Source organism: Anser cygnoides, chromosome 3 (genome assembly GCF_040182565.1).
Source record: "Anser cygnoides isolate HZ-2024a breed goose chromosome 3, Taihu_goose_T2T_genome, whole genome shotgun sequence".
In the NCBI taxonomy this organism is placed as follows: Eukaryota; Metazoa; Chordata; class Aves; order Anseriformes; family Anatidae; genus Anser; species Anser cygnoides.
In genome coordinates, this window is record NC_089875.1 from 117,565,798 (window position 1) to 117,579,210 (window position 13,413).

The 13,413-nt window shown below is 36.1% G+C and overlaps 1 protein-coding gene across 4 annotated transcripts in view; it reads left to right on the forward strand.

Annotated features, from left to right (window-relative positions):
• SUPT3H (SPT3 homolog, SAGA and STAGA complex component) overlaps positions 1 to 13,413 on the forward strand; it is a 278,028-nt gene that overhangs the window by 216,850 nt on the left and 47,765 nt on the right. For all 4 annotated transcript variants that reach the window (XM_066995060.1, XM_066995059.1, XM_013184490.3 and 1 more), the window contains exons 8-11: positions 1,561 to 1,673; positions 2,319 to 2,426; positions 2,940 to 3,128; positions 5,423 to 5,533. In XM_066995060.1, coding sequence (XP_066851161.1) covers positions 1,561 to 1,673; positions 2,319 to 2,426; positions 2,940 to 3,128; positions 5,423 to 5,533 — 521 coding nt within the window. The remainder of the gene's footprint in view (positions 1 to 1,560; positions 1,674 to 2,318; positions 2,427 to 2,939; positions 3,129 to 5,422; positions 5,534 to 13,413) is intronic.

The following is a 13,413-nucleotide window of genomic DNA, read 5'->3' on the forward strand; positions in this document are numbered from 1 at the left end:
AGTCATTTTTAAAACCCAAAAATTGTCATCTGGAGACAGAACAAATACAAATCTTAAATTTGCAAAATCACATCAAATGTTGCTGACCAGGGGACTGTGATCTATAAAAAACCCTTGATGGTGTTTTCCCAGTGTTTTTAAACGACTGTGTCTATACAATTCTTTTTCACTGACATTTAATGTCATTAATAAATGAGAATTACAGTGCTTAGAAAATAGTAGAAAAAGAGACTCACTCACAAATTTAATTACATAATTTGAACTCAACTAGATAGCACATACTAAACGCCATGCAGAACATCTGTTCAAAACTAACACAAATACTATTTTTGCTTATTTTCTCTTTATTCTATTAAAAAAATAATATATCGATAAAAATTATTGTCTGAAGTAGCAAACCCTTTTTACAGTTATATAAACACATGAGAACTGGGTCACAGGTGAACAAATCTGGGACTCCAAGAGGTCTGTTCTGAATATATATATTCCTAATCACAGCACCACATATTTCTGTGTGGTTTTAAAGACAGACAAAAGAAAAGGTCCATCAAAGGATCAAGCACTGTAGGATCTCATTCCCTCCTAAAAAATAATTATTATTGACGTGGTTTTCAGCTTTTTATTCCTTAACGAAGGCTCCCTTTGCAAGAGCTGTTTCAAGTGATTCTCCCAGCTTGTATTTACTACATTTTGGTTGTCCTGTATTCACGAACAGCTCTCATTAAGACCACTGTAGAACTGGTTTCTTTCGTGATCAGCTTGTCTGCCACTGCCTTAAGTAAGATCATCCTTTTTTTGGTTCTTCTGTGAATTTCCATGATGGTTTTTCTGTTACATTTTCATGTCTCTTCCTTTTACTCTCTCAGCAAGTCTCGCATGTTTCTTTGTTCCATATTTTTCTCTGTACTTTCTCCTAAGTGATCTCATCCATTAGCAGTGTGAAGTTCTTGTCTGAATGCTGATCGTTTGCAGATCTACATCTATCCTTATGTCTTTATATCCAACACACATTTTAAAAACACTCCTCTACAAATCATTTTGGCTGGCTTGTCAGCACCTAATCCCTGCACAGTTAACACAGAACTTCCTAGTTCTTCTGTCCTTCTTCATTTGCCTTTGCTGTTGTTAACTCAATTATATAATTTTATCTGGCTTCCAAACCTCAGATTTGTGTTGATTTCTTCTAGCCCCTTTTTCTATCATTCATCAAAGACACGACACAATCCTATTATTTTTTTTTTTACCATTCAGTACATGCAAGATCAGATTTGTCCTATCTACTGTCCTCTGAGGTAGACTCTTCCTTGTTCTGAAATCTCTTGTGTAATTGATCATCTTTGTTTTTCTCTTTCTTCCATGCTGCTCGTGGGTTTCCAAAATGTTGTATATGAAATAATTAACTTTCCTCAGTAGTTCCACTTTGAATCCCTTTCCTGGCCAATCACATCTTATTAACACTCTGTGCTTAACATTTGCAGTATTTTCTGTGACTGGAAAAATGCTTTGTTTTGTCTCCCTGTTGCTAACATTTTCTTTTTCCCTTATGATTTGAACTGACAGCAAAGAAAGCATCCAAGTTTCGCGACTGGTTGGATTGCAGCAGTATGGAAATAAAGCCAAATGCAGTTGCAATGGAGATTTTGGCATACTTAGCATATGAGACTGTGGCACAGGTAAGGAAGCATACCCTACAGGTTGTTAAACAGTAGTTAACAACTACTCTAGTTAAACAGTATAAATTGGTAACTCTTGGATATACTTCAAACTCAAGTGACTGTGTTGTAGGCACCTTTGGAAGCAAGCAGTCACTACTTCAGCTAACCAAGTTAACAGAATTTCTATCTGTCTTTCAATTTACTATACGACAGATGAGTGCTATACTGTATTCATCCATCTGATACACAAATAGAAATGTTTTCTAATGCTTACAGAGGAGTGTGGAGTCCAGCACGAACTTTATTCAAGTCCAAACTGAAACCACATACTTCACTATGTGACCTTTGGCAGTGCGCTGGGGTTCATTAAACCCTATTGCACAATTGGATTAAAAAGCAGGATTTCCTGGAAAACAAAATGTTACCTTAGTGCCAAGCCAAGCCCTCTTGGGTAGATAAATTACTCCATATATTTACAAAAGTGGAAAAGGACAGTTCCTTAGGCTAAAATATCTCAGTAATTTTGTTTTCTACTGAGAAATACTAAGAATAATGTGCCTCAACCCACAACTCCTATCTCTCTCCTTCGTTTCAGTTGCATTCATAGTGAGTACCATGTCAGTAAGCCTACCTATTTAATATTAGCTCTTTTTCCTCCTGCAGTTGGTGGACATGGCCCTTCTGGTTAAACAGGACATGGCTCCTAAGGCTGGTGACCCCTTCAGTCATGCCATATCTGCCACTTTCATACAATATCACAGCTCAACTGAGGTAAATGTTGATTTCTCATATATTTATATAACGATTATTGCAGGGGAGTGAGAATAAATGCATTTTATATTTTAGTATTGCTTGTGTTTGGTAGTCTGTTGCATTCAATGTAGGTGTTCTTGAAATCTGGTATTGGCATGGTCTTCTCTTATGGAGTTTACCAACATTGAAGTTACAGATGTAAGAGGAAAGACATTAAATCATAGCTCCAAATGTTAAATTCTTAGCAGCATCTTTATATTTAAATGTAACTTCTCTTTCCTTGGGTGGAAATTCCTCTCTCTCTATTGCAGATTGGGATGTTAAAGTTCACACCCATACTTGTCAGCAGTAGGTGACAAGTACAATAGGTGCTGTATGGCATGCATTGCTGCGATATAGATATTACAGTAGTTGCTAGAATTAGCGAACTTAATGCTGTATCACATCTATTCTAAGAGTAAATCTAAGAAGGCAATAACTCTTTTTTGTTATTTGATTATATAATGGCTGTTTGATGTCTTGTTTTGATAGCCACATCTCTTAGGGCAGGCTACAAGTGTGAAGACCAGTCTTGACTCTCCTGAAAATACACCACCCCCTACGCCTACCCCCCCAGCTCCAGCAGGACAGCAACATCTTGGGAAAACACCATCAGGAGCCCTAGGGAATGGAGGAATAGGACAGGACTCTACCAAATCCAAACAAAGGAAAAGAAAAAAGGTATTTGGTGGAGAAGCATGAAAAAAGGCAAAGAAACCAAATCACGAGGATATAATGTATATAATTTTAAATATTAATTCACATTAATTGTAAACTATATCAGAAGTTAACCACCAATGTTATAGTAGCGGCAAATATGTTTAATATTTTTTTCTGTCAGAACTAAGGTAAGACTACTCTGTGTTTTGTTGAGGTGACAGTTGCTGCTTCTAAGACAAGCTTCTCCTCTACAGCTGCAGCAGTAGGCACCACTCCAAATAACCAACCCCTTCTCTGACAGTAGCAGCTAGCTTAGGTTTTGAGGTTCAAAGTATAAGCAAAGTAGGCAAAGAGGTTGTTGCGATTGTCTTGCTCTCAGCAGCCTTAGGCAGCTGCTTTCTTTGCCTATAACAACGTTGCCTGATCGCCTTTATTTTTATGCCAATTGGTTGCATTCAATCTAAATATTTGTTTACTTTGCATAAAATATGGACATCTCACATTCAGTGTATGAAAAGTAAATATTACAATTCCTGTCGTCTGTTCTAGATCCTTGGTATTGTATGTCTATGTCTATATGTACCTTAAAACCACAGGGGAAATAGATTTGATTAAATAAACTGGTTAGGAAGCACTGTGTTAGTCACTTAGGGTGTTGTGGGGGTTTTTTTTGTTTTTTTTTTTTTAAAGAAATAAATGTGATGGCAGTACTCATTTTGCTGCACAACAATGGAATGACTTATGATTTTTTCATGTGTGTTATTCTTTTACAATCAATATTTATTTTTCATGGAATTTTACTAGTAATTTTTATGACAGAAAAAGATTTATTTTCTCCTTCAGGTGTCACCAGGGCTTTGGATAATCCCAGTATGTTCATCTTTGTCTCTGCCCCTCTTACATTGTATTTAGAAAGCTGTTAGTGAATCCTAAAGCCTTTCTGAAGATGTTTAGACTACTTTATCCTCTTCCTTTTTTATATTCCATTTGAATATGTTTTGCTTCTCTGGGCGATTTCCATTATTATTCCTAGGAACAAGAATTTAGATGGAGGATTAAATTTTTGATACATTGTATTTCACTAGTTTTATGAGTTTATTTAAAATTCCTAGTGTTTATCTTAATGCCTTTTAAAATAATTAAATTCTAAAAAGTGCACAGTTTTAATGAAATGTTCCCAGGACATATCCAATTTGGCTAGGTATGTACTAGATATAACTGAGGCATTCAGACAAATGAGTTAACTTGGTGAAGAATGTTATTCTTAGTCCACAAAGGCCCATTCCAGCAAAAAATATTTGAGTTTCACATTCCGTTACGAATGTCAATCAACAGGAAAGAATCCACCATCTTATTATGAATAATTCTGGGTATAGGTACGTAGGTTTCAGTGGACTCGGCACTCCTGAAATTTCTCTTGTAAAAAATATCGTGAGTTTTAAAGCATTAGTATGTAGTGGAAAATATATGGGGAAAGCTTGTACATGTGTACATTTAATTTCAGTGTATAATGTAAGTTTTTGTTCTTGTTTCATTCACTAATACTGTTTTCATGAATTTATTACCAAGCAGACATCATTCTGGTAAGTCACCTGAATTCTGGCAAGCAGCCACATCTGGATGAAGCCTAAATCAACATTACTGTTTGACTAAAAAGGAGAAAAGAGTAACTTTTTCTTTTAAAGTCTTGGGGATGCTTTTGTAAAATCAGTGGACCGGTAGCAGTAAAGTCTTATTTTTCCTGTTTAAGGTTCATCATCCAAAAAAATTATTTGAAATTAGAAAATATTCCAGTTTGAGATAACTAAAATATTTTTGCATCCCCCTAACATCATAACGTCACATGTTTCATCTTCAAATTTCAATCTGATATTACTCAATGGTGATTTTGGTGTCAAATTGCTTTCCACTTTGGGTACTTGTTCAATATTTTCCCCACCCCTTGACATCATAATGAAAGCCTGAAATGTTTTAAAAATAGTTTCTGTGGTTATTGCAGTATGACTTATATGACCCTTTCATTTTAGTTAGAACATTTGCTGCTCTTTTCAATTGCAACATACAGCAGCACTAGGTGAAAGATTTAAGAGGACAAATATGGTGTTCTTTGGGTCTCTTAAGCAAAGTTCATGTAAAAGTCCTCTTTGATTTGTTAATAGCTTTTTTTCTCTAATGTAGTGTGTGGCAGCAATGATGTGTATCCTCAGGAAAAAAAAATTGGTCCATTTTATAAAGGTTTATTTTCATACTTTATGCACTGTAGGTCTGTTGTGTGTTTTTGATTTAGTAACAATTTATGTGTTTTTCTGTTGCAGAGCACTGCAGCCTGTGGTATAGAGGCTCAAAGCGATGCCATCCAGCCCAGCCACATCAGAGAGGCCATTCGACGCTATGGCCACAAGATTGGCCCCCTTTCCCCATTCACAGTACGTAATAACAGAGTTATAAAAAGTTATATTTATAATCTTAAAGAACTTTGATTTTCAAGTGGTCAAATGAAGAAGCTTTGGAATTGTTGAGAGCAATTTGTGGTGACTGTAATTTTCTTTATAAAAGTGGCATAATTCTCTTGGGAAATAAAACTTAGTAATTTCTGTCTCTTTTTGGAAAGACAAAAAAGTTTTTTTTTCTTTTAAATATTATTTTCTTTCAATTACAAATTATGCTTTTTTGTTAGTGCTTGAATTTTCTGTTTTTGCAAAGTTTAGGTTTACAGTTATTTTAAATTATATGTATTCCAATATGGTGAGGAGCACTTTATATTCTAAAATTAGTTGTGTGTTAGATACTGCGCCTATTGGAAGCTGAACTCTCAAGTGACACATTAAGGGTTGGAGAAAGAAGAGATTGGTTTCTTTAGACAACTTTGAACCTCAACTAAAATGTAATAGAACTGAGCTTGTGGTAAAACACTGATGTGTTATGAGGTTTCGCCATCATTTTTTCTATGCAAATGGCAATACCATTGTCCAGAGCAGTCAAACAAATTCTTTATTTAAATTTCTTACCTGATAAAAAAGTGTGAGTAGTCTGTCTCTGATGTCATAAATTGGGACTATTTTCTATGAACTGTTGTTTTATGTGGCATATATTCTTACTTAGCTCAAAAAAAATACATTTAGAAAAGAATGAAAGTCAAAGAAATTATTATAGAAAAAACATACTAGACCTCAGCTCTGAAAAATCAGGAAGAAATTTTCTGTTTTTGCAGAGGTTTTAGAAAAAAAAAAAAAAGATTCTGAATCTGGAGGAAATTCATCTCCATGAAAATTATATGGAGGAGCATAAATGTCAAGGAAACAGTAGTGCTTGACCTCAGAAGGTAGGAACAGAAAAAAGTAAAAGAGCATGTGAAGTTATAATTTTCTTAGTGTTAAAACTAAGAGCAATACTTTTATGAATGGAACTGTATGTTTGGGCTATTGTTCTCTTTACATAATTTTACCTCTCTCCTTTGCCACTCACAAATGCTAGACTAATATCATGTGAAGCGCACAATAGAATTTCTAGTTCAAAACAGAGAAGAGTTTTTAGCAGAAGTTTGCAAGAGATAAAGCAAAGAACATGGTGATAGCTTCTGAAAGCAAATATATTTGGTTTTATTTTATTTGGAAAGAACTCATAAACAATTACAGAAAGGTAAGTCTTCCTCCCCCAACTATCACTAAAAGGCAATGTAATTATTAGCCAAACTATAAGATTGCTTTGCAACCATGAGGTATAGTAAAATACTCTATTTTTTTCAGTGTCCTGCTAACTTGTGAATTTCCCAAACTGTACAGCTAACTGAACAGTTTAATTTGTTGACACTATCTTCTGACAGCATGGTTAATATGATGATCAAATCTTGTTCCTTCTAAACAAGCCAAGATAGAGGGAATCATGGGTAATCTTGTAGATATATACAGATGTTGCAGAGCTATAATACTGTTCCTTTTTTGATCAAAAATTTCAGGAAGAGCATTATGAAAGATATTATAGCATATGCATTTAGATCTGCTGATTTGCCCACTTTTCTTTTCACTGCTATCAATCACAGCTGTCCAAAAAGTAACTACCCCAAACTTCCCATAAGTTCCTTACAAATGCAGAAAGCGTGGACATAGACAGATGCTTCCTTTGACCCTACCTTTTCCTATTGCCAGACTCTCACTGTTGATTTAAAAAATATTCTACGTAGCCATTTTGAGCAGTGCTGCGGCAACATTTCTTTTGAACTAACTTCTGCTTTCTCCAATTGCCACTGCCTTCACAATAGTTTCTTTATATATTTGCATGACCTCGTAGACTTGATGACAGAACCAGGAGGAAAAGTGGCTTTACTTGGTGCACTTCTTGTGACACTTAACAAACTGCAGGTTTGGTGCTTGTAAGAGCTGGAACACAACCACAGTTTATGCTGGTGTCCATCCTGTTCCATATTTTCCTGCTTAGCATGCAAATGAGAAGCATGTCATTGTGTTTAATCCTCTCTCTTTTATCCATCGTGTTTTATCCTCTGAATTCTATCATTAAATCAGATTTATTAGATAATTCTAATATTTTTGACTCTGTAAAAGGTGACTTTGATGGGCATCTTGGCTTGAGAGTTTCATTTCAGAAGTAGTGTTCTGACTAGTAGAAGCAGCATAGGATCCCTAATGTTCCCATCAGAGGATTTAGTAGGATACATCAGAACTGGTAAGAACCAGTAGTAATTATCTGAACCTTGGTAAATTGCTTTCTGAAAGTGGACTTAAGCTCAGAATATTACCAATACAGATAAACATCTGCCTGTAGAAGTGATTGAAGACTCAGCCATGAGATTATTTAAACTTAGATTCCCAAACTTGACTACACTGAAGTACACACAAATGAGTGTCTGAAGGCACACCATCATAACTGCATTGTGTAGACATGAATTGCCATTGTTATTGTGTCTGAAGTCTTTTCCCCACCGGTAGCACCTTTGCACTTAACAGTGAGGGAGCTGGAGCCAGTTTTTGCTTCAAGAAAACTTGAATGTTTTCTTCTCAGATTCTGACTTTTTCTGAAAGCTCTTCAGGGTGATGTCTAGGCACTATTTGAGGTATACTCGTCAGACTTGATTTGGTTGCTTAAAGATAGATGCTGGAATAACTGGCCTGATTTGCATTTTTAGCCCAGGAAGACCTTCTCTGTGATACTTGTCATATCCATCAGACAGCTGCAGATCCCTTATTTGAGACATCCCATATCTCTAAACTTAAGCGTCTGAATCTTTATTGTTACCCCATAGTTCTCTTGTTATTATTTTGGGAGGGAATGCAGTAAACAGCAAAAACAAGAAGAGAAGTTATTCTACAGAAATTAGAATATGGAAAGATTCCACCATGGGTCAGGAAAGCTAGAATTTATTTCTGACAGTGGCATGGATGACTTATGTGGCATTATTATGCCAATAGGCATACTTAGATTGGAATTTAGACTAAAACCTTTAAAGCCTAACTTTACAGCTGACTTGCATTTCTTCTGTATGCTTCAGGTTCTCAGCATCCTGCAAAAATGAGTTCTTACAGGTCTCAAATCAAGACTTCAAACCAATGACGTCTATTAAAAATTTAGATCTTCTTTCTGCCTCTGTCTTCTGTCTGACAGTGAGGATTATAATTATTTGGCACCAGAGTTTGTCCAGAGATGAATTTATAGGGTTGTTAAGATAAAGCCATGACATGTCTGCCAAAATATTTTTATTATAGAAATATAAAGAAATTTCATTCAGTGAAGCTGAGATTCAGTAAATAAGACTGAATTTAACACCTGTTGAGTAAGACTGGCATTTATCTACTAAATGATTCAGAGAAATATTGAATGTTCATCAATAGCTATGTGTCATTAGATTCAGTGAAGTCAGGCTTTCAGGTGTTTCCACCCTAAAAACTAACCTCTAAAGGTCATGTAGAGAAGTTAGTAATAAAAAATACACCATATTCTCTTCGATTTCTCATAAGCCTGCTATCTTTCTTCCACATCAGAATTTGTAATTAATAGGTGCCCTCACAGAGTCTGTTGTGAGAAAGGATTTTTCTTCATGTACAGATATTTCACACTAAGTTTTCTGAGTTCTGTAATAAGAAAAAAAGGTGCAAATATGTTTGTTGTATAGGAAGAATGTATGATCAGTCCTAGAAACCTAACTGTGAACTTAATTATCCGAAATAACATAACATGTTAGGAACATATAGAAAGTCTCATAACAGGATTATTAGGCAAAATAAGTTACCCAAAGCGTTCAAGAACAATTTTCTTAAAACAAGAAATATACTGTTCTGAAAAATTCTTGGATGTATGTCTATTCAGCATTAAGGAGGATTTACAGAAGAACCTTACCTTCACTTTAAGTTAGTAAGAAATAATGGACAGCCCTAGACTATTTCTTCATTTTAAATAATTTCTATCTCATTGCAGCCAGTCATACGAAGCAGAGAGCAAACATTTTCTTTTTCATTTGGGAGATTATTTTTAATTTAAGTAGAGTTGGCTTTTGGCTTTTTGCCGTGCTGTCTAATGTGAGGCATTCAGTGGTCTCCCTGAAATTCACTGTGTATCATTTTTAGTGTTTATGATTTAACAAAATTGGTTTTAGAAAGACTTTATCATCAGTACAAATGGATTTAGTTTAAATATCAGTACATCTGGAGAAATGACTAGAAAAATCTGGTGCTGCAAAGTATATGATAACACCTCTCGATTTAAGATTGAGAGACTAAAAAATCAATGTTCTGTGTATGAAAAATCCCATTCAGATGATAGCATTTCAATGCTAAAGCAGATAAAATTCTCACAGCCTTTCTATAAACATACAGATTTTGACAATACCAGTCTTTTGTTTTTTCTCTGCCATATAGTTTTGAATCTTCTTTTTTTTTTTTTTTTTTCCCCTCACCTGTTTATTGTTTCTGAAAGTGGAGTGGCAGGCTGCTTTATTGTACTCTTCTAGTATTTTTAAATCCTTTTTCAATGACCTGACTTTATCCTGCCAATATTTTTTATTTTCCATTTTTTATTATGTGACCGTGCCTTCTTTCAGGGCAGCATTAAGCTGTGTCACACTCCCAGGTTAAGTCCCATGTCTTGAAGGAGAGGAATCTCAGCTCTGACAAGCCAGGACTCTGCAGTTCTTAGACTACAGCTAATTTCTGCACTGTTGGAAAGTCACCCTCAGCAGAGGCAAGACCCTTACAGGATTACAAAAACATTCTCCACGTTCAACATCAGGCTCCAAAAATGTGAAAAAGCCCTACATTCCTTCTCCTGTGTGGGTTACAAGAAGGGACCTGGCACTCTTTAAGATATTAATGACATGGTCATCAGTGATGGTTCATTCAGATTTGACCCAGATAGTCTCCAAAAGTTATTTGAATCACTCGCCATGGAGACTATGATACGTGGTCCTTGATTCTGCTACTCTGAATAAAATTCACTTGTTTCCTTGGCACAGTTCAGAAGAGGATCTGAACTGGTAAGAGAGCGTTCTCTTGCTCTTGTATTTACCCTACAAGTATGCAGCCCTCATTGTGGTGTGGGTTGTTTGGCTTTTCCTTAGACTGTTTTTCCGTTCCTCAGTCATTCTGCTGACAGCAGAGCAGCCAGGTATGCTAGATCAGAGGACCAGGAGCCTTACACACAAAGATGTTGGTTCTAATTTTGTCTTGGCAGCAAATTGTTTTTTCATCAAGAAATTTCTTTGTATGGGGGACTAACTTTGGGATGATTGCATTCAATGTGAGGTTCAGTTACGGGCAGGCTGAATTTTTGCCTGAGCACCATCAGTCATGGTATCGTATTGAAGCATCATATTGGAGGAGACAGATGGGCGGACCTCATAAGGCTGGTTCCGTTCCAGGAGTTTTCAAAATCAACTTTGCATTTTAAATTTAAACAAGAAAGCAGTTGTTTTTATCCAGGATCCCTCTCAGATCTCTTTTGCTGGTGTAACTCTCTGGTATTGATGCAGATCTTATCTTCCAGGTCCTCACATGGGATTCAGGAAGACAAGTCTTCCTTATATCATCTCACAACTAGAGCACCAGGTTGTTTTCAGTGTTAGGGCTCTCATTGCTTAGCTCCTTTTTCACTCTTCCTACGCATTACTACTCCAAAGGATTAAAACAAGCGAGTTTGCTTTTCTCTACTCATTCAATTAACCTTTTTCATTCTTAAAGTCTTTTATTTTAAAAAGGTGAAAGACTTTCTATCAGTAACGTTGCAGTGCAATTTATGGCTGTCTCTTCACGTCACACATCTTTGGATGTTTTCCCAGTATCTGATTATTATCTGATTTTCCGTCTGATTTTCCATTTCTTTCTTCTAGCTAGAAAACTCATTCCCTGGCAGCTTTGGTTCAAGTACTAACTTTCTGAATGCAGCAGCCCCATGATGGCTGCCAGTCCCTCTCTTACTGCATCTGTCCCTGAAAATATCCCTTCTAGTGGTTTCAGTAAGATCAGGGGAAGGTTTAGATCCTTCTGATACAGCTTTTCAATATGAAACCATTGAGAATACCTCAAACTTCTATCTAAAATTGAAGTTTTGCACTATCTAGGAAATACACATAGCCTATGTCAAATGGTTCCTAGGTTCCTATTCCTGAGTTCTGAAGAAATGCCCGTATAGAAAGCATGGTTATAAAAAGATCTGCTGGAAGATTGCTAATATATCTCATCCATGTTTGATTGGACACATGCCACCAGACCTCAACATCATCAAAGCATATTTGTTGTAGAAGTAGTTCTTTATATAGTTTATAGGGGGCTACTGAGTGCTTCACCTATATTTTTACCAAACACTACAAAAATTACGACACAGTGGTCATGGTAATTGGATGAAAACGCAAAGGTTTGCTGGTATGTGTGGGTAGAGAACTAATTTGTTGAAGCTGGGTGCTGTATGAATAAGCCCTTGAAGAAGGAGAGGTTAATTTTCTGTAATTTATTTGCATGTAGTTTGGTTGTATATTTTCCCATCTTCCCATCTCCTAATTTCTTTCAGACTTCCAGGTAGAAGAGCTTTTGTGGCAGCTTGGCCAATGGAAAAAATAATGAATAATGACTATGATTTCATTCGACTGGGAACGATAGCTTAACAGTACATCAGAAAGGAGTCCTTCCTGCATACACCAAGAGTCATTTTGTAGTTGGCATCCAGTGTTTTATTGGATATGAATCTAAGGTTGCACTTACTGTGTGTGGTTAGTGCAGTAGAGTCCTGGTGTGCTTTGCGACTTGGTTTCCCAGGAGAATCCAGGTACATTTCCTAAATGCAATCTTACTGGGTTAGTGACTGTTTAGCCCAGAACCAGTGATGTCACCATCTGAGAATTAATGTAAATTGTTCTGAATGAAAAAATAAATAAATAAATTCAAGACTGTCAGGTAACAATTAGTTTTGTTAGATGGATGTTTTATACAGAAATAGAGAAATTAAGTATTTTCAATTATACAAGTCATAGAGGTGAACAGTACTAGTAGCAGAAACAGTTGCTGTGGTACTTAGTTTTTTATAACATCATTGTTACAGACTTCTCAAACTGCCATTTTTTTGTTGTTAACATCCATGCAAAAGTTCATTTGACTTTACTGGGGTAATATCTGACGTACTGTGTTTGGCAATTTTCTCTGAAAGAGTCGCAGTGCAGTGTATCTTAGGTCTGTGACACCAGAAGGAGGGACAAGAGAGAGGGAAGGGCAGAAACAAAGCAAAATTTCTTTGAATATTCATCCCAGGATGCTGTTGACTAAGAGAAACCCATGCCATATGGAATTCCTCAAAGAACATGTGGCTTGTGGATTTGCATGTCAACTGGCTGGTCATGCTGACTGATTTTGGTAGTTAGGAAACCAAAGCACTTTATAGGATAATGGATGTTCTTTGACTCTGTGCTTCTAGGTATATGAAAGGGAATTTGGGAACTTACATCCAATATGGGAATTCCACAGTTTCTAGGTTTTCCACCTGAAAGTCTAGGATCTTAATAAGACTCCTGCCAGCTTCATTCTTTCAGGTTTGAGAATGAGTTGACCCTGGTTGATCTATATTCAAAATGTTCCCAAGTGTTGCAAGCCTCTGATGTTGTGTTCTGGTGCACTTTGAGAAATAAGTGCTAGAACCCTGCTATTGCTGAGTTGTACTGATGTGATTCATGTTCTGTATTTGATTTCACCAAATCTTGCTAGTTTTGAGTAGCTGAAACTTAATGGAACTGGGAAGAATCACATTAGTTTTAGTTACGAGCTGCAAGCATATTTTCTTCTAGAAATGACTAGATTTCTGGAAGAAATTATGTGAA